Source organism: Atractosteus spatula, chromosome 14 (assembly GCF_055471065.1).
Source record: "Atractosteus spatula isolate fAtrSpa1 chromosome 14, fAtrSpa1.hap1, whole genome shotgun sequence".
In the NCBI taxonomy this organism is placed as follows: Eukaryota; Metazoa; Chordata; class Actinopteri; order Semionotiformes; family Lepisosteidae; genus Atractosteus; species Atractosteus spatula.
The window spans coordinates 36,144,083-36,168,426 of record NC_142719.1 but is presented as its reverse complement, the minus strand read 5'-3'; the positions used below and the strand labels follow the sequence as shown (position 1 = coordinate 36,168,426).

The 24,344-nt window shown below is 36.0% G+C and overlaps 2 protein-coding genes across 2 annotated transcripts; both read right to left on the bottom strand.

The window, feature by feature from the left end:
• Positions 1-3,659: 3,659 nt before the first annotated feature.
• LOC148821272 (leukocyte cell-derived chemotaxin-2-like) lies at positions 3,660-8,563 on the bottom strand. Its single transcript, XM_088933455.1, has 4 exons — positions 8,479-8,563; positions 8,087-8,183; positions 7,188-7,333; positions 3,660-3,826 (listed from the first exon to the last, which is right to left on the bottom strand). Exons 1-4 carry the CDS (start codon positions 8,561-8,563, stop codon positions 3,660-3,662), a joined length of 495 nt encoding a protein of 164 aa, XP_088789581.1.
• Positions 8,564-19,541: 10,978 nt separating this feature from the next.
• Positions 19,542-23,883, bottom strand: LOC148821271 (proteinase-activated receptor 4). The gene is made up of 2 exons (XM_088933065.1): positions 23,765-23,883; positions 19,542-20,706 (listed from the first exon to the last, which is right to left on the bottom strand). The coding sequence occupies exons 1-2, from the start codon at positions 23,865-23,867 to the stop codon at positions 19,634-19,636; spliced, it is 1,176 nt and encodes a 391-aa protein (XP_088789191.1). The 5' UTR covers positions 23,868-23,883; the 3' UTR covers positions 19,542-19,633.
• Between the last annotated feature and the right edge of the window lie 461 nt (positions 23,884-24,344).

Below are 24,344 nucleotides of genomic sequence, written 5' to 3'. Positions count from 1 at the left end.
CAGGAATCCTCGGTGAAAAGGAATACAGATCCTGTGCAGATGCCAGAGAAGGTTGATGGCAAAGCAGGCAAACAATCCAATACGTAAGGCGAGTTCGTGATCCAAAGGAAAAAGGTGATTCGGAATCCAGGAAGTACAATTGAAGCAAAAAATCCGAAGCAAGAGGCGAGGTCGTGGTCAACAGGAGTAAGGTAGGTCGAAATCCGGGAAGTACACTGGTGGCAAACAATCTGAGACGAGAGGCGAGGTCCAAAGTCGAAAGTCGAAAGGCTAAAGGGAAGTCCAGAATCCAGAATAATACGAGGTACAGAAAACGCCAGGTAGAGCTCTCAACGAGTAGACTCAATACCGAGCAGCGGGAAGCGGTTTAGGATGGTTTAAATAGTGCTGCTTGTTATTATTAACCCGCTGCTGGTACTGGTTAGTTCTTTTGTTAGATGATCTCCGCTGGCTGGTGGTCGTGACAAGTTTCTTCACCATATGCTGTGAAACAATGCAGTCTTGAGTTTAAGTGAGGAGACTGAGAATAAACATATGAATCACAATAAGACACCATTTGCCTCTTAGACATCATGAGCCAATGGTACAGATGCAGCCATTCAAAATGGGTGGGGTATTTCGCGGTATACCCCGGTGGGCGTGTCGCAGTATCATGCAGTATCACGGGGTAAATCGCGTCATTTGACGTCATGCCGGAAAGTATCCGGCATCACCTTGTAAAACCGCCAGGAGGAGCCAATAAAGCTTAACCTCTCATGTACAGCATTTGAGCTTTTAAATTTAAACTGTGTATTACAGCATGTTAATCATCAGTCAATAAAAAGTTGGTATATTTTATGAAAGCAAGATTGCTCAGTTGGACAAAAGTACACAACCTACCTCTATCAGAAATATTTATTCATCAAAGCCTTTACCGAAGATATAACTAATAGTATTAATAATGAATGACTTTGTACAAGCTGTTAACTCAAAGTATAATTTCTTTAGCACATTTGTACAAGCACTTGGAATCTGTCCAAGCCCTACTTTGTCAGGCATTTTCTTTTACTGCAACGGACATAAAAACTCCCTTGCTTTTAACAGAGCGTTTCATAATTTCTAACTACGAAAATTATTTAAACTGCGACACTTATCATTCAACCAGAGCTCAAAATATCACAAGGATCCTCAAGAGCACAGCAAAGACTGTATTAAAAGATACTTGTTTCAGATACATGAGAATCCAGGCTTTTTTATCAACGCTTTCTTTTCCGTATACCAGATATTATGGAACCACTTCAGAAGGGTGTCAGCCAGTCAGATTCCAGGAATCGGTACTTTAGAGAAAAAATACACACCAGTATTCCATTTCTCCCTAAACATTTTAAGCATCGAAGTCTTTAACTAACATGTGAAATAGCGTGTAAAAAAGTGGTAGTTTTAAGCTTTTCTGCTAATATAATATGGAATCGGTATCTAAAGAAATTAATAACGATATGATTATATTCGTGTACTGCGACATTTCTTTGAAAAAATAGAATAGCAATATTATGGACAATTAATTGACTTTTATATTTCTAAATATCACAACATGATCGAATTTAAGTCATTTTAATAACAATGAATAGTCACCTATGCGTTACAATATAAACATTTATATTGATTTAAATCACGTTTTGATTTAAATCGCAAACGCGTGTTTAAATATATGTGTTTTTTATTCACAATCAGACAAATGCAACATAAATTGATATCTTTGTCTTCTAAGTATCTTAATAAACTTTCAGCATAACTTTCTCCCCGTTTAGATTTATTTTTCTTGGGATCTTGGGATCAAACGTGGAAAGATTAGAGATCTTTGAGATGCCTCTATGAATTGGCTTCATTACTCTGCTCTCCTCCCCACTGATAGCTGATGTGTGGTGAGCGTTCTGGCACACTCTGGCTGCCGTCGCATCATCCAGGTGGAATCCTACTCCGTTGGGCCCCTGAGCAAGGCCCTTAACCCCAACTGCTCCAGGGGCGCCGTATAATGGCTGACCCTGCGCTCTGACCCCAAGCTTCTCTCTCCTTGTCTATGTGTCTGTGTCTCATGGAGAAAAGCTGGGGTATGCGAAAAGATGAATTCCTAATGCAAGAAATTGTATAGGGTTAATAAAGAAACATTAATATAAAGTTTCCATCTGTGATCAGAGGTTTTAACTTGTTATTTTATGTATTTACTTAATGTAACCTTCTCTTGAGAACTATGGTTTTTAATCTGTACATGAAACAAAGGATTAAATGTGTAATGATAATATTATTACCATGTAATAACTGTATCTTTTTTATTATAGCCAGCAGCCATATCACTCTGCAACTCACAGCTAGCAACCCACTGAAGCTAAGCAAGTGTGAGCCTGGTCAGTACCTGTATGGGAGACCTCCTGGGGAAAAAACTAAGGTTGTTGCTTGAAGAAGTGTTAGTGGGGCCAGCAGGGGGCACTCACCCTGCGGTCCATGTGGGTCCTAATGCCCCAGTATTTTAACGGGGACACTATACTGTAAACAGGCGCCGTCCTTCGGATGAGATGTAAAACCGAGGTCCTGACTCTCTGTGGTCATTAAAAATCCCAGGGAGTTTCTCGAAAAGAGTAGGGTTGTAACCCCGACGTCCTGGACAAATTTCCCATTGGCCCTTAGCAATCATGGCCTCCTAATAATCCCCCTCTATGAATTGGCTTCATTACTCTGCTCTCCTCCCCACTGATAGCTGATGTGTGGTGAGCGTTCTGGCACACTCTGGCTGCCGTCGCATCATCCAGGTGGATGCTGCACATTGGTGGTGGTGGAGGAGAGTCCCCATTACCTGTAAAGCACTTTGAGTGGAGTGTCCAGAAAAGCACTATATAAGTGTAAGCAATTATTATTATTATTAAAACTAGTTTAAATATCACTAGAGCATTTTCCAGTTGCATACTGGTAAGTGTGACAAAATTGGAATTTTGAAGGCCACAGAATTGATTTCAACTACATTTCCAATAAATGAAAGAGTTTTATCCAAGCTTTAATTATAGACTTCCAGACATGATTATTTATTATAAAAACAGCACCTTGCATGTGCATACTAATACTTACATATACAAACACATTGTATTTATATACAGTATAGAGCAGATACTGTCAAGGATGAATTTGGAAAATGTGTTTATAGTTGTGATGTCTTTGGTCATACAATATACCACTGGCTCTGAGCTATCATTTGCATAATTTCACAGCAATTAACATGTGAAAAATTTATGCAAAAGTTTACAGATTATATATCTCCCTTAAAGGCATATTCTCTTAAGAGCAACATATTAATGTGAATAAGCTGAAATGAACCTCACTTTATTAAAAGCAAAGAAAGAAAATAAAATGATAGCTCGGGAAGTATCAACCTAATTCAGATTTGCTTTATTAGCAAAGCACAAAACACAGTTTAGTGTCTTTATTCCATATTTTATTGAGTTTACACACAGTACACATACATGTATTGAAACTCAAAAAAGATTTAAAACTGTAACCAAAGAATCTGGCTTGAATCAGAAATAGTAAACAACAAATGAGTCTAATGCTACATGATTTTGGAATACTGGTTAAATGGCAGAGAAAATGAATGAGAGCAGACAATTGTGACAAGAAGGTGAGTCTGACTACATTCAGAAATATATAGTCGGATCAGATAGATCACACATCTGAACATGAACATGAGAAGTAATTTCAGGATAGACCCCCTGCATGGGTAGCATGATTCCAATTTTTTCTCCTTTCTTCACCCGTCCTTTGATCTTATCTGGCTTGACATAGAAGAGCGTCACACAAAGACCTACAAGGAAACAATCACAGGGATGAACCTTCCTTGTATTACATCAGGAGTTCATTTGTACAAATGTTCAAACAGCTGATTATTTCAACAGGAAGTTTGAACTCAATCTCTTTCCCATACTGCAACATTGAAAGTATATGATGTGCATTTTACCACTACAAACACTACCACTCATTACAGCTCAAGAAAAAATGCAAACAAGAGAAGGACATTCAGCCCATTTTGCTCATTTGGTAGTTTAGTACTAAGTGAAACTAAAGGTTTTTCTAACCATTTTTTAAAGTTGCCCAGAGTTTGGACCTCAACCACCTAGCTAGAATGTATGAGATACCCACAACGTTATGTCTAAAACAGCATTTCTATTCCTAATCTCTTTTAGTTTCCAGTTGTGACCCCATGTCCTTGTTCCACGTACAGTATGTAAAGTAGCCCCCTGGTTAGCTTTATGTATATATTGTATATATATATATGCCTTAGGATGGTATATACTTCAAATAAATCACCTCTCAATCACCTTTGCTCATGATTGAAAACATATAAAACCAGTAAGCTTTTTCTATATGACGATCCTTTATGAGCAGGAATCAATCTTCTTTTCTAGCCAATTTTCTATGGCTTCAATATCCTTTCTGTGGCATGGCAACCAAAGTGGCATACAATATTCTAAATGAGGTCTTATCAATGCATTGTAAAGCTTGTTTTTAGTGGTTCCCAAAATGGGAAGCAATTTGCCTTGAAGGGGACATATTGTGATCAACCTGATACCTCTTGTGTGAAACTTCCAGCTCCTTTCCTATGTGATACAGTATACATACAATAACTCATGTTTCTATTACTTGTGTGAATCACTTTGCATTGATCAGTTCATTTTAATTTAATTAGCCTAGTGCCAGTTCATGTTCAAATTCATGTTTTTGTCACTCCCCTATATCTGCATCATCTAAAAATTGAACTAACGTGTTAACTATATCAGAATGTAAATCACTGATATAGATCAGAATGAGACATAAGCCTAAATTGAATCGCTGTGGCACAAAACTGCTTGCATCTACCCCTGTTCTTTCCTGTTCATCAACCAGTTCTCAATTCATCTACTGTAGGCTAATATAAGAATGGAATTTTAATTTGATAATCATTCTTTGATCTTTGACCTTATCAAAACCTCTATGGATGTCTAATTATATCATGTTGTATGCTTTGGATTTTGGATAATCCAACTGGATAATTATCCAATTGGACAATTCTAGCAACTGTAATTTTCTAGCAAAAATTCTAGCAATTGTAAAAAGAGTGTTCTCTTTTTAAATCTATGTTGGCTGTCTCTTAAAATATTATTGTTTTCTATGTAGTACTTTAATATATGGAGATAATTATTTCTTCTAATTATAACTCAGGCTATAATTTCAAAATCTTTATGTAACAGATACAAGATTGATTGGTCTGTAATTTCCTTCAACACTTCAGATTCCCTTTTTATAAATCAGTTTATATACACAAGAGTCCAATCTGTTGGCCCTGCTTCAATTCTAAGAGTTAAAACATCCTAAATGGGGTCTACTATATGAATATCATCCCTCATTTACTTAAGTATGACTGAAAAAATACCATCAGGCCCAGACAATTTATCGTTTGTATCCACTCTAGGTCCTGTAGAACATCAGTGGCAGTTATAATGTTGGAGCTTTTTCTATAACATAGAGCAGTGTTATTTATATTTATATTAAAACCTGTATGAAATATTAATGTTAATTTTAATATTAATATTAAATTCTTATTATTTCAAACTATTTATTCTGACTTTTACCATCCTTTTACTGTTGTAGCACTGGAAAAACATTATGACCAACAAAAAGTAATTCTCTTTCTAATTTGATTCCTGTCTACATTTAAAAAAAATGAAAAATATGTTATTGTTTTTCAAGTTTGATGGCTGCACAATCAATTTAAAAAAATGTACTTCTTAATCTAAAACTAGAAAGAGACAACAACTTAGCAGTGACATAATGGTCAGACCATTTTATACCAGTATTTTTATAATAATAATTTGACAGATATTGAAATATATAAATCTTGTCACAATGCTTTCATCACACCCAGAAGCAATTAAAACAAAACTGAAAAAGGAAACTTTTAATTAACCAAATAAATGAGAAAAGTATTATCTAATTACAATGCAAATTACAATGTTAAAAGCTACTGACCGTTTTTTCATTGCCCTGCAGGCTTTTTTAAAACCTAATGCATTTCCAAGTATGTAAATTTTTTTTGCAGTTAAATTTAAATAAAGTCATCATTGCCGCTTGCATTCCCAGAACTAGTAAACGCAGGGTTTTTAAAACAGTCAAAGACTGCCATGCTGTACAGGGGATGAGCAGTCGTGTGGCCTCATTCCCACCTTCTGTCTGTGCTCCAGGGATAGGATCTGATTTATCAGAACCCTCATCAGGATAAGTGGCTTTCTGATAATGAATGGATGGATAGAAACCTCTCAAATATATGGAAGGACTCTGTCACGATCGGAATCTCTCCTCTTAAGGCTCTGACCCTTTCATATTTTAGTTGATTATGTGCACCTGCCACCTGTTTTGTGTCTCGTTATTTAAGCCTGGCACTCTCGCTATTCCTGGCTCAGCATTTGGAGATGGACGCCCGGAAGCCCGCCTACCAGCGGGTCCAGGAGAAACCCGACGGCATAGGCTTCCTCACGGCATCCAGACCATCTGAGTCCGGGGCTCGGAGTGCCTGGCCATGTTACTTTCTGTTCCATTTCTGGATCCCGATCCGGATTTTAACCCTGTCTTGCCTTGGATGGATCACCCGGTTTTTGGACTTTGAACTGCACCCCGGATTTCCCGTTTTGGACATTCCCTGGAATAGTTGCCTTAGCCACGCCTCCCGAGCGCCGGATCACCGCCATCACCACCCCCTGTCTGTTAACCCGTCCAATCCTGCTGTACCTTCCCCCGATGTCCTTCTCCACTTACTTCCAGATTATACCTGAACTACACTACAGATTTCCCACATGGAATAAAGCAGTATCCTGTGCCTTTCCTGGTTAATCTGTCATCTGAGAAGGTTCATTTCAAACTTGATTGATTGTAACATAGTGTAGTGTAAATTACTGTATTATGCTTGCTGTTATGTTTTATCTTTGTATATCCAGGTTCAGAATTATGACACTAAATCAGTAATAAAAATTGTCTCAAAATAACCAGTTTCAATAAAAAATTAAGGTATTATATGCACTTTATGCAGATAAGCTTTATACAGTACATTATGCTATCTACTTGTTTCTTTTACTGTTTGTATTATCAACTTACAAAACTTCACAATTCAATAATGGGAATAAGAAAAACTTTACCTTGTCCTTTGAACTGAATTCCATCATCTATTTTATTTCCATAATCATAAGGTTTAGCATGGAAATCAAGTTGGATATCAAATGGGGCATAAACAGTGGCACCATCAGCACATGTAATATCAAGACCTAAGTGGCGATGGCCATTTCTGTGAAGACAAATAGATAAATTGTAGAATATCTGCAGAAAGAGAGACTATATGGGTTGATTGCATATTATGTATGTAACTCATGCACAGGAATGATTGATGGGCAAGCTGAAAAAGATAAATTAAAAGCAATGTTTTAACTATGCAAAACACAGAGAGATGTATCCATGTGTTGATGAATACATTGGTGAAATCTGGCCTAACAGGCTTTATGTGACTTTGATATCATTACATACGAAGGATACAGGACCAGGGCATTCATATTTGGTTGGCTGCACTGACAGCAATTAACTCTACTTACGTTCCCAACCTAAACAAGTAAGTTAAGTAAGAATGTTCTTAACTGAGTTGTGAGTTTTCATTTTGTTCAGTTCGGTTGAGACATCTCACGTAAAGAATATAATATTGATTTTATTACATTATGCTATTTGACAAAGTGCTTTTCAGATCAGATAATTCAAAAGTTAACCCAAAATCTAAAAATTGTTATTAAAGAAGCTTAGCTATTTTTTTCAGTGATTAAAATTAGAACACTCCTACAGTGTGTTGTCAGCTTTTTCAAGAGTTCCATTTTCATAGGCCGATGATTGAGTGTCTATTTTTATTAAAAGCTCTTTTGACAGTTTTTTGGTATTGATCAAAAAAACAAACCAGGAACAAAAGACCATATCATGGAGAGCATTTTAAAATTCATAGTAAAAATGGGGGTTATATAAATATGTGAGCATCTGGGTGAAAATGTGATAACATTACCTGCTAGCTCCGTAGTTTCCACAACCATATCTGTCACAACCCCTTTTAGTATTGCCTGGATTTCCACTGCGCAGAGCCCCAAATGTGTCCTCAGTGCCTGTGAACACAAATATAGTACACAAAATATAGCTGGGCAAATTAACAAAGGAAACCATCTGAATGAGATGCAAAAATTATACAGTGATTGACTAATATATTTTCCTGCTCCTAAGCACTATTTCTTGTTTTTGAATCATTTAAACACCTATACTTGCTGTTCCATACCTTCTTGGATATTATGTTATATCTATTGCTCTTACAGCAGGATTCACAGGGCAAAAAAATGGTTTGAGAAGTGTTACAAGTAAAAGAAAACAACCAATACTTTTTAGCACAGATGCAATGTGGCTTACCTTCTGCCCTGAGGTGTTCATCAAAGAGCACTGGGAGAAAGGAGAAAAATAATAAGATACTTGTTTGTCCTGGACTAAGTGCCATTGTTCTTGCATTATCTATGTTACCTCAAAGAGCCATTTAAATAGAAATATGGAGCTTATAGTACGAATCCATTATGAAACAATGATTTGACAAGGATTTAAATACTGGTAGTGTCAGAATTATACAGTATGATTATTGTCCTTCCATGGAAGACTAACAAACATGCATTTGTTGCTCTTTTTGCAAGACTTTACCAAGGTAAGAAAATGGAAATGTATTGAAAGCATTTACAGTGTGAAATTATTTCTTATTAGTATGTCACAGATGATTGTGGGCCATGCACGTTGTGCATAGTTTTTATGTAGTTTGCTCAGGAAAGTATAGATATGGCTCACACAAACAAGTAAAAGAATAAGTCAACAAAATCTAAGGAATGATTGATGCTTACCAGATGACAAAATGACAGTCAGAATAATTGCTGTCCTCATTCTGAATTTTCTCAGGACACTTTAAAGGAGAATCTTTGACAGCAAACACTTTGTTAAGTTCTCACTTCTGTTTTTCAGATGGGTGTTTAGAGCACTTGTCTCTTGCAATATGAGGGCGTGTTATATATAGCGTGCTGCTTACTTGTAGGCAGAGAGGACTTGCACTAGAATTCTGACGGTTACTCCCACACAGTGCCTGATCCTACTTTAAGTTCAATCATATCGTTTTCTTTATTGGCTTATAGATAAGATTAAAAAGAGCCTCATCATTAACAAGATAATAGATTTTATTAGAGTAGATTACATTCACATAAGTGGTACACCACAGTTGTTGTTTAACAGTCTAATTCAAAATAAAACTGTGAAATAAATATGTTCATTGTGTTCTGCAATAATGTTACTTTTCTTTTTAAAGTTTCCCTAAGACAACTTTTAAAAGTTTTTTTTTCCCAAAACATTTCATGAAATATTTTGTCTGCTTTGCCTTTCTAGAAATCATCAGAGACTTATGTCATCTATTTTCAGTTGTTCAGAGAGATTCTTTTGCCCCTGAATATGTTGCCTACTTAATTTTCGTAATTAGGATAACAAGAGAGACTAGAACATTGAAATAAGAGGGTTTAAAAATACTTTTTCACATTTTGTTTCACAATTTAAAATTTATTTTCTCTATTAGTTCATTATTGTGAGCTATTAAAGATTTTCTTGGGCTTTCCTCAAGATTTGTTGTTTAACCTGTAATATACAGTCTATGTTTAATAGTGTGTTTGCTTTTGCAGCTACAAACAATAGAAAAAGAAAAAATGTGATCGTTTTTAACTGAAATAAAGCTTTGTGATGGTTTTATCATAAAGACCACAGCCCTGCAGGTTATTTTCACTCAGGAAATCATTTTTTCTTCTGTGTGATAATGTAGTTTGTTTCAGGTGATCTCTTTAAAACCAGCAATCCATTTTCAATAATCACAGAAACATTCTTGTAGAGGGCCTGGGAAACATAGAGCAGGAATACACCCGAAATGGGACTTTAATCTATCACAGCATACACATACACATGTAGCACAAAATATAGACACCCCATTTAGTATGGACAAAATATCTTTAAGATTTGGAGAGCATTCTGGAGCACTTGCAAATTTGGGTACTTGGAGACATTTCACACAGACATGTGAAAACATACATATTCCCCTTAAAAGATGCCCCCAAGCCAGAATCAAACCCCTGACACAAGAGTTGTGTGGCAGCAGTGCTGAACACCCTGCCATCATGCAATAGCCCTTAATAGCCACTTAAAGTAAGGCTGCACAATGTGACCAGCATTTGTTTTCCAAGAGCTTGTTCTCAACAAAATGCATCCTAACATGAGAATGATGTGTTTACAGCAACCAACACAGGATCACCTGTTAAGTATTTGTTCTTGATCTTTTTATTGTTTTTATAATTATCAAAACACCCCAAGGTGGAGCTCACCAGCTTCACAAAGTAATACAGTATTATTTTAGAAATTAATAAGTGTGTTGCTTTCTTTATAGTAGCAGGCAACAAATCTTTAAGGAAAGGTCTAAATATCCAATTGTAATCAGTTGTAGGTCATTTTCCTACTGAATGCTTTCTAATACAACACCTCCCATGGTGTAATATGTTCAATCTTATAGTTTGTTATCTATGTGTAAAACCTTGCATTTACAAGCACTGGATTCCATTGCAATGTTTTTACTTGTTTAGCACTGTTATACTGTTATAAAAGTATGGATGGGAAGTAAAGAGAACAGAACTACTATAGCATAAATTAGCTTGGATTCCTATTAGCTTCCATTAGCGCAAGACTTTTAATGAATAAAACCATTTTGCAAAGAGATGTGCAAAGTGAAGATTTTTATGGATTTCAGAATCTCCTCCTGCAGCATGGTTCTAGTTGCCAGTACTATCTGGCATTACTTTGGCATTACAAAAATCACATTGTAATATTTTTTTGAAAAGGGGAAAATAAATTTCAAAAATGTTGCTAACAGTTACCCAAAAAGGATTTATTTGCAAAACTGCTGGTTTTGTGGTAACTGTGGATTTTGGCAGTTTCTGAAGCCTGAAAGCTTTTTTCTTGCTCAACACAAACTGTCAAGAGACTAAACATGTTTGACTTGTTGGAGCTGTTTGAGTGAGTCCAAACAATTAAAAATTTAAAGCATACAGGAACTGAAAGAAATATTTGTTTGATGTCCTTTTCAGATTATTAAGATTGGGATGGTGTTCCAATGAGTGATCATTTTAATATTGATTTAGACAGTACAGACAGTATAATGACAGAAACCAGAAATATTTTATTTTGTTTTATTTGGTTGAACTATTGGTGTCTATAGTGCACTTTTCAGCTGCACCTGCTCAACAACCATCATAGAGATCTGGCTTTGTCTGTGGAAATGAAACAGGTAGACATTGTTGTTTATTTGCTGAGAAAAGCTTGTTTTTATTTTTCCCATTATTTTCAGAATTTAGTTACATCTGTCATGTTTTAGATCTTACTGACCTGATAAAAATATTTCAAGTCAACAGAAAACTTCCTAATAAAAAACCGGAAGACACATTTAGTTGTATCACATGACGTAATCTAATTAAAAAGTTCTAATATAATTCACTAGACTGGCTTCCTTTGCAGTAAATGTGGGTTAACAAAAATAAGACGAACTAACATGTTCCCATGAGTTACCAATATATTGTGACTGAGGTTCTGCAATATTTTATTTTATCTCCAACAGGTTACCTAAAATGCAGTTTTTAATTATCAAACGTAATTATTTGAGGAACATTTATTTTCCTTCTTCTGAGGGAAATTTGAGGAACTGCAGGTAAACAGATACCCTGATTCTGCCGAGCACCTTCTGAGCACTCTGAACAATATCGACTGCAGCAGGTGCTCTATGCAGTCCTGATTTGAAGTTTGCAGATTTGAAAGTTCCCACTATCTCCACTTACAGTACATTAACAACTGTGCATTAATAACTGTGTGTTTAAAGGGTTTTTTCTAATATTGTTGGAAAATTGATTTTTTTTATTTCTCCCCTTTCTGAACTTAACCTTAAACAACAATTAAGATATACTTTATTGATTCTGTTTATAATTCTGAAGAGCTCAATCAAATCCATTCTCAGATGACTTGGACTAAGACTAAAAAGACTAGGGTCCTTCATCAATGCTTCTTTGAGAACCCTTTGAGAAATCTGAACTGTAACAGATATGGTCTAACTGAAGCTGTGTACATACTGTAGCTTCACTTGATCTTTTTTCTAAACTCTTTGTTATGTATCCGAGCATTCTATTTGCCTTTTTATTGTTTCTTTGCAGTGCCTAGAAAGTGACAGTGATGAATCTGCTACAAGCTCTAGGTCATTTTCCTACTGAATGCTTTCTAATTCAACGCCTCCTATGGTGTAATATATTCTGTCTTATAGTTTGTTGTCTTTCTAAAGAAAAAGTATGGATGGGAAGTAAAGAGAACCGAACTACTGTAAGTTAGCATGGATTCCTATCAGCTTTCATTAGCACAAGACTTTTAATGAATAAAAGCTACATGGCTGGTATTAGATGTCTCAATATGTGTAATAAAATGAAGGACTTACAGTATTGCATTGGCTTTAAACACCCTCACTCACCAATCCACACAACACTGGCACACAGTGAAACTGAAAATGTGTTTCTCAAAAGTCTGCTTTTGAGAATAACAGATTTTGTTTTGCATAATCTAGGTGCCACAATTTGAATGGCAGATGATTCATTAATGGTTACCACTTATTCTAAAGTGTAATCTACATATACATATACCTTTTAGTTGCTACAAATTGGTTTTGCAGCTTGTACGCTGAAGAGAAGACAGAATTTTAATTAAGATCTTATTAACAGCTTATACATCAGTAAAGCTCCTGTTCTGAAAGAAAGACTAAATTTACATAAATAAATAACTCATTAGCAGGTTACACATCACAAATAAAAATGTTTCCAACTACTATTCTGTAGTTAAACTGTAATTGAAATAGGAATATCTGATCTTGTTACTCTGCGAGCAAGGCGCAAATGTAGAACGATTATGTCACCAAAGAAAAAAAGATATTGATTGAACCAAAGACATCTCTTTTTAATTTCAGATCAAAACCATTTAATTAAACAAAGTCAGCCCAGCAGATTTCTGTTAAATAAACAGTGAAACTTAAATCAGAGGACACAGGTACAAATTATGTGTACGTACAGTACATTAAAACTGCAAACAGGAGGTACTTCTTAACCCAAAGGGTTGTGAGAATATGGAGCAATCTATTCAGCCATGTGGTGGAAGTTGAAATTGTGCTTACTGTCAGTGAAATTTGGAATGAATTTCAAGGTACTGTATAAGATTTGGAATGACTCAGCTCCAGATTATTTTTAGAATTTAGTGCTTATGTATATTTCACATCTAAATCTGAGATCTGCTGATTGAGGCCATCTTACTTCACTGTAGATCAGGCTCTATACAATAAGTGGTGAAGTTATTGTGCTGTGCTTTGCTTCCTACTTTCTTTTTGCTTTTGTTCTGGATTATATATGTGCTGGTGTGTAGAAACATACAGTATATAATACTTATATGTCTATAATTATTATTGTTATTGCTATTACAATAGCTAAAAAAATAGTAACATAATGATAGTGGGAAATCATTAAATTATTTATTTTTACAAAAACACCTTGACTGATCTTTCCTTTCTTCTGAAATGTAGAAAGGGAGCCAGTTAGGCTGATGAGATTTAAAACACAAAAAATAAACCCACTGCGCAGGGCTGCAGAGCGATAGCGGCAAGGAAGCAAGCACAGAAAGGCTGACAAAAAAGAAACTATGAGGTAGCAAAGGGTACAGTTGCTGAGCTAATGCCAGAGCCCTGAGAGAAATAATAATAAAGAAATAATAATTAAATCATAGATTAATTGGCTGCCCGCTGTGAAAGTCTGCCTGAGCCTGTTCGAACAACACCGGGAGGTGTACTGTCCCGCGTGTGTATCCTGGACGGATCACCTGCGTCCGCGCCGGTATGACAACAGCATAACAACTAAGAAGTCAAGCATATACTGTTACAGACACAGGTAATGGGAAAAAAAACTATAAACAGATAAACTTGAAATGCAATTGCTTCCATTTATTGGTAAGATATCAGGATATTGATAACAATTTTGTTTATTCTTTATTAAGAAAAGGGTGATAAAATAATTGAAGCCACACTTACACAGAAAAACGATCGTTGGCTATTTTTTGGATTGGGATACCTTTTTTGTGGATTTCTCCATTGTCTCTGAGATTTTCCGCGGGCGCTTAAGTTTCCCCCACCTCTAAAAGACAGGTTAATTTCTCCTGTTAAATAATTGTGTGTGTTTCCTGCAATGGACTGGCATCCTGTCTAGGCAGGGTGTAAACCTGCCTTTTGCCGTATATACTGTACCAGCAATTAAATTAAAGAAATTTAGCTGATCAGTCGCAAGGTAGAAAAACGGAAGCTTGCTTCATTATCATTACATAAAAGGAGCTTGTTAGGTGTAAAAAGAACATATGCAGTGTTTAATAAATGAACCAAATGCAACTGCTCAATAAAGCACTGCTTCTTTAAGAAATTGATAGTATAGTACCACAAATCGTTTTGTTTTTGACCATATAATATTTTTGCTGTAAAACTGAGTTTGACGAAATCTTAATGTTTAGCAATTTCAAATAACTATGAACTGTAAATAAGAGAACAATCTGATCTTATAAGACCTAACATCTTATATATATTCAACCGTTGCTGTCTAATGTTTAAATAATAGGAAAAAAGAATGGAATGTTGATATGCTAATGCAGTAACAAGAATACGGTGAATGATAGTCAAAATAAAATGATTCTCTTTTTGTTGGTTCTCTTAAGATGTGACATTCAATATGACAGGTTTCTCTTTTTTTTGTATGGCGGGCTAGAGACAGGTTTTTGCAGTGCCTGCCACCAGGTGTCAGGCTATACTAATGAATTTTTTTAGTTACAAGCCTCCTAGTCTGTACTATTCTGCAAATATAAGGCTGGTGGATCAATTTAACAACTAATCAATCTTTTCATGAACTTACTGTAATAATTTCATAAGTCTCTCAGAAACATGCGTTTTTAAGTCAAGTCCCAGTGTTTATCTATGAAATCTTAGAGCCTACAGCCAGATATATCATCTCTGACAATCGTACCCAAGTTTATCTGCAAGACAAAATGTTTCTTATTTTGTGCTTTTTTGATGAAGACAACCTTCTTTTACTGTAACGTTTGCTATGATTGGTTTAAAATGGTTAATATTGAATTCCTGAGCCTTAAGTTAGAACTGTTGACAAAACATGCATAGTAATGGATGTTTTGGAAATAAACAGGAAACAAGATAAGATTGAAAGACTCAGCCAATCCTGGTAGAAGATTGTTTTGAAATAGAGGAAAGTAATCTTTTCCCCTTTGGACTTTCTTGATGTTTTATTCCATTCACAAACATCCCACCGTACTGCTTAAAAAAGGCAAGCTCTGACGTGTTTTCTAATCGTCTTGATGCACAGGCACCTATTGTATTTCATCACGTTATACCACCTACAGTATCTAAGGCAGACAGAAATGAAGAATAAATGCAACAATTCTAACACAGGTTACAAAATAGACAGTTTAATTTTTCCATCTGCTTTGCAGTTGTTTATATAATTTCTCTGTTACAGCTATAGAGAGTGAACCTTTCAGGGAGTAAAAAAGACTAGTGTTGGCAGTTAATGACAATAATTTTGACAAAACGAGATAAAATAAAAATTTTCTATTCAACATCAAGAAATTAATAGATGTCCCTCCATTAAATATAGTATATAATATGTGTATAAATATAAAACAAGCGTCATTCTGTCACAAATATTAAATGCTGTTGGAGAATAGCATTAAAAAGGGTTGGATAAAGTGCCAAAGGCCCCGACTGTAAAAAGCAATGACAGGTTTGCAAGATTAAATGTAAAAAAAGTTAGTATCATTTACAAGCGTATCATTGGTCAGCAGAAGCAAAAGATTGTTCTACTTTTAAGTGCTGTGGTCAGAACTCAATATGCATAACAGTGGCACACTGAAAGAATACAAATAATAAAAGGGTTTGAAGGGAGAAATACAGAGATTTTATTGATGTCAGCCATTTGGAATTTACATGCAGTAAGAGTTAGTTCATTTACTGTAAAATGTTTTACATACTTGTGAAGTGTCACAAAGATTGCAGACAAAATACATAAGAATTTAATTGATTGATTACTTAATGTGTTTGACTGGTATCCTGTCCAGAATGTATCCTGCCTTGACCCCAATGTTTGCTGAACATTGACCCCATATTGTAGTTATTGAAGGGTAAGTTAGGCTCAATAGTATGTACAAAAAAGCAGCCTACGACTGAGTTTCACTTGTCCCAACTGTGAAACAAGGATACTTCTTCTTTGGTTTATTCACATCTCTCAGTTCTCTGCAGTTCTCAGTTTCACTAGGAATGCCAACACCCAAGAATAAAGTGTCATGAAAGGCTTAAGGAGTGAAAATTTGGCTTAACTGGCTTGGCTGAGAACCGACCTCCTGGCCTGTGGACAAGGAGGCCAGGACCCCCGCGCAGGGTGACCAAGGGGCAGCTGCAGAGGTGGAGATGGGGTGGAGGTGGGATGCAAAAGACGTATGCAAGGGAGAGATGGGGATCCCGTAGGTATTTATAGTGTTTTAGGAGATGAAAGGACGTAAGGAGTGATCGCTAATTACTGATGACTGAGTCTGATTGAACTTGGTTGTTGTCATCCCTCCCCAACTTTCATTAAAAACTCTATTTACCAAATTCTCCTTTACTGTGTGGCCTTCATCTGTTGGGTTCATGTAATTTTATACACAGCATGGAAGAACCATATATATTTTACAGTATACTGTATATTTCATGAATCTAAAATATTTTACGTTTGATCTACACTGCTTTGTATATGTAGTGATAGGTATAATTTCCCTTTTCTTTCTCACATTATGTGGGAATCATGTGGGTGATGAGTATTTGTTTCACTTCTGATGCATGTTCCTTCCTGTAAAAAAACACCCTTTCTGATCTGATTGAACTACTAGATTATGTTTTCTCCAAAGATAAAGTAATGTAATTTCCCACATTCAGCACAACACAGGCTCCTTCTCATGTTTTACAGCATTGTACAGCTTTGCATTTAAGTGAAACGAACAGGGCTTTGATCCAAGACTACTTTGTAACTGACTAAAGACAAGACAAAATATAACAGAACTAAGCGTACTAGTCCCAACAGCATTTTCGAAGCTGAAGAGAAAGCTCATCTTGTTCAAGAAGCTAACCACAAGCAACTATTTGGTGTCAGCAACATGACCAATCGCACAACCATTTCTGTCAATATCTCTGATAAAAAGAAAACACCGACATGATAAAGAATAATGTAAGCAGGTGTTTAAAAGTTCCTGTTTATTGTTTGTGTAAAAATAGTTGTTTTGCAGCCTTTGAAGATTGGCTAGCTAACTGCCTCCTTTGAATTTTTTTACAGGCTATATTTTTTAATATTGTATCTTAACCAAACTGCTTTCTTTCAAAATATTAATGCACCAAAATAAATTGCTATAACATGAAATAGGTTTGATAATAATTGCAAATTAATTGTTTCAAAATCTTTGAGTTTTACTTTACTAATTCAATGTGTGTACAATATGATCTCCTAGATGTTCCTAGTGTGTCACTTGTTTCATATCTTTTTCCTTTATAAAAATAATAAATGATTATTAAACAAAAAAGAAAAATATTGATCAGCACAGTCAGTAACTATCTACCACCTGAAAGTGAATGATACCTGATGATCTTTTAAAACAATTTAGGCTTGGTAACTAAATGAAGTTCTCTTTTGGAACAGAAAATGCAGAAGGACATTATAAGGATTTCTGTTAATAATCTCTTGATATACTTTTCCATCTACGGTGAGCTACATGGTTCTCAGTTGCAATGATATGTCAAACTAGATTATGTTTTGAAAAACAAATCATATCTTCTTTAAAGGTACAGTACCTCTTAATGTGTAACTGTGATATTATAAACTACAATACCTTATCTGAACTGATTTTTTTAACATCATATAATGATGATATTGAATGAGTCCATATTTTATAACAATAGCTCATTGGGCATATGTAATACATAATATTATTTGTGTTTTAAATGGTGAGCAAAGTAGTTTGTTGTCTGCATAGCTTTTTACCTTGCAATAACAAAATACTGAGCTCAAGTCATATGATTTCATCAAAATACAAGGTGTTCAATGTGTGGTGATTTGGAGTTGAAATTGTCGAAATGAACTGATAAATTGATTATTCTTATTTATACAAATTATGCAATCTTGTCCTTCTTCAGTAATGAAGATCACTTGGTTGCTATCAGTATGCGTCAACGAAAGAGGTTTTCTTGTAAGCGAGATGTTCGGCCTCAGCAAACGGCTGACTGGTCCAGAGAAACCAGGAAATTGGTTTTTTGAGGAGAAGGACATATCCTGGAAGGAAGAGGGTCCCCACACCAGCCCTGGACTGTCTCATCCATATGAATCATCCTTGTTATTGTTTACAGATTGCAAGGATTACAAGATGAGTCAGTACAGGAAGAAATAACATATGTATCAGCAGAAAGTATCTACATGAAAATGTCCCGCACATTTAGAAATCAGTCAGGGGTAACTTTGAAAGGTTAGAAATGGCCATCTAACCTTCAGCCTAATTCAGTTGGTGAAATAATTTCTCACAATATCGTAGCCTGCTCTGTTGTATAGTGGGACTGCTAACAGGCACAGGATGGGTGAGGCACTTTAGTGGTAGATGAGATGGGTCCCCTCCTATACAACGTGTAATCCTTAGGGAGGAAAAACACTTTGTAAATGGAAGGAATAATCAAAATTGTCTCTGTGGGAGGTAGAACATCTAGTAAAGTGACCGAGGGAATTAATGCTGTTTTGCCTTTGACAGAAAATGTCACAGTAAGCATTGTATTTACTGTAGTGTTATTCAAGCCAGCTGGAGGCTGGAGGAAGTGTGATGGAGAGTGGAGGAACTGTGATGATGTGGGCAGGAATCTGATTTAACATCGCCAGTGCATAAGGAAGGCCTACAATTTAGCAAAACTTTGATGAAGCCCTTGAGACAGCAGCTTTTCCATGTCTCCAAGCTAATTTATTTTCCAGCAGGTCAATGCAGGACCAAACAATACTAGGATTATGTTAAGAAAACAATGACAAAATCTTGTGGTCGCCAGCAACTTTTTCTGTTTTGAGTAATTCACCAATTGAAATCAGGAGACAATTGTAACTGACAGAGGGGGATCATAAACAATATAAACTTGTAATGATTTCATTATGGTAGAGTATCTAGTTTCATGCTGAAACATCTTAAACACGAGGTTTCTTGAAAATACATATGCTCCTGAAAAAATAAGAAAGTAAATGAATTTCATTAGTCTTGCAATTCTTAAAAAAATAAGGCATTTATTAGTTTGTGTTTTCGTTAACTCTTAGCACAACAAAAACAGCTTGCGCAGAAATATTCTGGAGCATTAAAAACTTTCATAATTCACAACAAAGACATCTCAGGTTAGGCACTGATTCTTTTGGAGCTGTCCCCCATTTAAGGCGGACATCTCTGTACTAACAGACCTGAACTTAGAAGCTGAATAAGAATCCTGATTTCTTGAAGAAAGAGTGGATATAAAGTAATTTTTGGTTCTACAGCAGACAAATAGTTTTATTGCTTTATTTCTAAAATCTTCAGACACATAGTAATAGATAAAAGGGTCAATGAAGCTATTGAAGGTGCTCAGAGCCAGGCTGAACAGGTACGGGACATATAAGTCCTGCTTTCCCACAATGAGATGGGATTCTGAGTAGTGGATGAGAAGGATCGTGTTGCTGGGCAAAAAGCAAGCAATGAAGACCACCAATACCAGAGCAGTTATTTTCGCTGCATAGGTATACCTCTCTTGACTTCTCATCAGCGTCCATATGATGGAGCAGTAGCAGAACAGGATGACGCAGAAGGGTATGACGAATGCTAGGGTGAAGAGGCTGGCGAAGTAAGGAAAGAAGAATGTTTCTTGCTCCTTCTGGGGCAAAGCATCATGGCAGAGGGTAATGTTCGGCTCATTTAAGGTGTAAGACTGCTGAGTGAGGAGTAAAGGCAACATGGCTCCTATTACAATGACCCAAATGGCGAGGCTCATGTAGATGGAAGTTTTTCTGCTCCTGAAGACCTTGGCACCAAATGGGTGGACTAGGGCAATGTACCTATCGATACTAATAAGCATGAGGCACAGAATGGAACCGTACATGTTGCCATAAAACATGGCGGTGGTGGTCCTGCAGAAACTCTCCCCCCAGATCCAGTTGTTGCCCTGGAAGTGGTAGGCAATCCTGAAGGGCAGGACCAGGATGAGCAGGAGGTCTGCAGTTGTCAGGTTGATCAGTAAAATAGTCGAAGGCATCTTCTTGGTTTTAGCGAGCAGGACCCACATGGCTGTCACATTGGCAGGGAGTCCAACGACGAGCACCAACAAGTAAAGCAAGGGGATGAGCAGTGTGGTGATTGGGCCCTTCACATGCACTTGATCCTTTTCATCCAGTACTGTTCTGTTGCATTTAGAGTGGATGTTGAAACTTCGCACAACTGTTTTAGATAAAAAAGAAGGAAGATGTCAGTGCTTATTTAGTCTTTTACAAATGGAAATTCACAAAAAACAGACAACTTTAAGTTCTTAGAGCAAATTTCTCAACAAAGAACACTATGAGGCTTATACACACAGTCAATTTTGGGTATGGTTGATTGTTAGAAAGAGATTCTTTAATGTGTCTTTAAAAATATTTCTTTCACAAATGATGTCCCTAATGCTTCATCAGTATACAATGCCTTGCAAAAGTATTTCACCCCCTCCCAATCATGTCCTGTTTTGTTAAAATTAAAAATGATGTACACACATTATTCATAAAGTGAAGATTTCAACAAAAACTTGAATGCTCAAGAAGCTAAATGTTAAATAAGCTAACAATGTCACATCAGAAGCGAAACACTTAACAAAATTGTACTGATGTCTAATGGAATCCTGTGGTTCAAATGTATTAGTGTAGAAATGTTTTTTAAATTTTTTTGCAGCAATATTTTGGTTGAAAAATAAATAGAAGATGTACTAATATACTGTATGCATCCTGTGATTACCAGATTTCTAATACCTTTTAAACCTGGCCTTACTAATAAACAATCTATTTACAAATTAGCACTTTAGCACATGTCTGGGGTACTTTTTTGAGCATTGAATCATTTCTGAGCTTTTTGGTTTAGTGCTGCATTTTTACCATTTTTACTAATATAGATGTGATAAGATTGCATTTAACTTTAACATTTTTTTAATTGTATACAAACATCTGCTGTATAGGGCTCGATTAAGGTATAGGCGATCTACAGTACAGTAGGTATGATTGGGAGGTGCATTAGCACATGTGCTAATTGTGCATTCGTTATTTTCTAAAAAATATATAATCTTCCATTTTACTGAAAATGTGTTCAAGCATGTTATTTAAAACTAAACTCAGACTGCCTCAAACTACAGTAAATCTACCTTTTCATGTCGTTACTGCATGGGTGAGCTATGATTTATTTATACATACTGTACACACAGACTTTCGATTTGAGCCTTCCACCACTGTTGAAGTGCACCAAAAGGTTTGTTGGATGTTGCTGCTCGCTACAGAGAAAACCACAGAGTGTATTTTTGCTCTCTGTAGGCTGCCATTAAAACAAAACAGTTGTGTGATTCACTGAGAAGCATTCGTTATTTGATAGGCATCTCTGACATCCTAATTACTAAAATGCAATGAAAAATTGAAAGATCTATAGTAAAAAATGCACAATTAAACATTTTTAAATACTGTATGTGGAAGGTTTGTGTAGCTGCAGAACTGGTAAAATACCACTTCAGTATTCCAAAATATGGAGACACCAGCAGCTATGACTGTGTACAAGCAAGGCCTGAGGAGCACATACAGTATGTGTGTTCTGAGGCTGCCTGGGATGGGGGTGGGAGTGGTGTGTTGGGTAACGCGCAGTGATCAGTCTATAAGTGCTGCTACAGATCGTGTGTTTTTTTATTTTATCGCTGTTATGCCCCGCACTATCCCTCGCAAACACCATTACATTCCCAAACCCAGTGTTTCACAATCCCATTCCTAACTGAGCCCATCAGATTCCCACAGGCACCGGATTCCACAGATTCTAAATCCTGGACCAATTATCCAACCACGTCCCTCTCCCTTCAGTATTTAAAGTTCCCTCACGCACCAAACCATGCTCACTAGTGAGAAGCCTCCATTAGAGTTCTCTATCATGCGGGTTTTTTGGACTTAACTTTTCCCTTTTTGATCTTGTCTCTTTGATTTTGCCTTTTGGATTGTCTTGTTTGTCTCAGCTCTTTCTGGTTATCTGATCTCTAGCTTCTCCTATCAACCTTGCTTCTGGATTACGATTTTGGATTGTTTGCCTCTGCACCCCACAGAATTCACAGCTACGCACAGGAACATCAGAAAACTACGTGCCGGTTCCCTGACAATCGCATGTTTTTTCTATTAGCGGTTCAGCATCTGGTCACCCTCTGAGGAAAGTAGAGAGGCCCTACAGACCCGAAAGCTCTACAACTTTAAATGTAGGTCAAAACTGAGTTTCCTTCCTTTTACCACCACAAAATGGCACAAATTTTAATACAATTGGCTCACAATCACAATTGACCAACTTAACTAAAGATTACTTTAAAGCCAACCCATGAAAAAATCTGACTGATTTTAACCAACTTCACATCAAACATGACATGTAAGCTTCCCAAAGTTTCCTTAAATCAAGATTAAAGATACCTATTGAATTTCAATCTAATTTCTCTTCTTAAACATTATACTTTTTGTACAGTATTAACCAGAATCAACTCATGAACATGTACACTAAATGTGCTGTAATGTGTTTTAGCCACTAATGTTCAGTAATTTAATCAGGCTTAATGCATGGAGAATGAGACTCATCATGAATCACAAAGTTGGAGAAAAACAAAGGGAAAAATTTACAAATTCCCAAGCACATGTTCATTCACCACATGTGTTATACATACCAGTACTTTGATTTATTTTTCATAGTAGCTTAGCATAAAGCTTTTCTTGCACTTTCTTCAGACTACAACTAATCTAAATAAAAAATTAATGGCAATGGTGTCATTGTAGTTCTAATTTAGTTTAAAAAATAAATTGCATTTAAACAGATAGTTAGACTGGACTTTGCATATTACCAGTATGAGAAGACATGATTATACACTGCTTCTTTTTACCATTTAGTCCTGTAACAAGGTATATTTTAATACCTTCTATAGTACCGTTTCTTACTTTTTACATCTACAGCATTATTTTCCACGTTTGGAATGGAATCACGTTTGACATATCTATAGTACAAACCATTCGGAAATGCTTTGACAGATTCTACACAAGCAAGTACAAAAGCAGCACAAAAAAATCAAATTTAGGTTACAACCCCCTTTATAGATTCCATACATTCTCTATAATGCAATATAGAAATACACATTACTTGTAAATAAAAAAGGATCTGAATATTTTTCAATTGTTTCCTACAAATTGAAAAATATTACGTATGTGTTGTAGCAGCAGATTAGAAAACCGTTACGAACTTTCAAACTTACTTTGAAGTGTTGAGACACATTCTTCCTCTGCGCAAGTGAATGTGTGAAAAATGATGAACAGTAAAACGACGGAGAAAGCTTGTCGAAATGACGGCGAATCCATGTTCACTCTGCCTCACTCTTTCTCTTTTCTGCAGTGGCCAGAGGGATCTCAGCAATAGCACTTATCCAGCTGAGAGACAGTCTAGACGTGTGATCTACAACAGGAAACTCAGCTCTGGAAACTCTTGGTCCTGCAGCCTTTCATAAAGCGTTTGTTTAAAGCTTTCGGTACAAATACAAATGAGAAAGCAGAACTGCATTGACCTCTGTAGCCTGCAGCAAAATAAAAGACATTTAATTTTCTGCTTGCTGGAACTTGCAGGGTTTTAGTCTGAAATTATTTATTTGTGATCCATGTTATTTTAGAAAATATCTTAAATATTTCAATTGTTGTGGACATCCTGAAAACAATTCTAGATTATTTGTCCATTTCCTCACTGTCTTTAAGTCAGTATTCATTATTCTGTGCTCATTGAAATGCTTTAACGGAGAACATTTATTTTAAGAACAATTATTTTATAGATTATTTGTACAATCA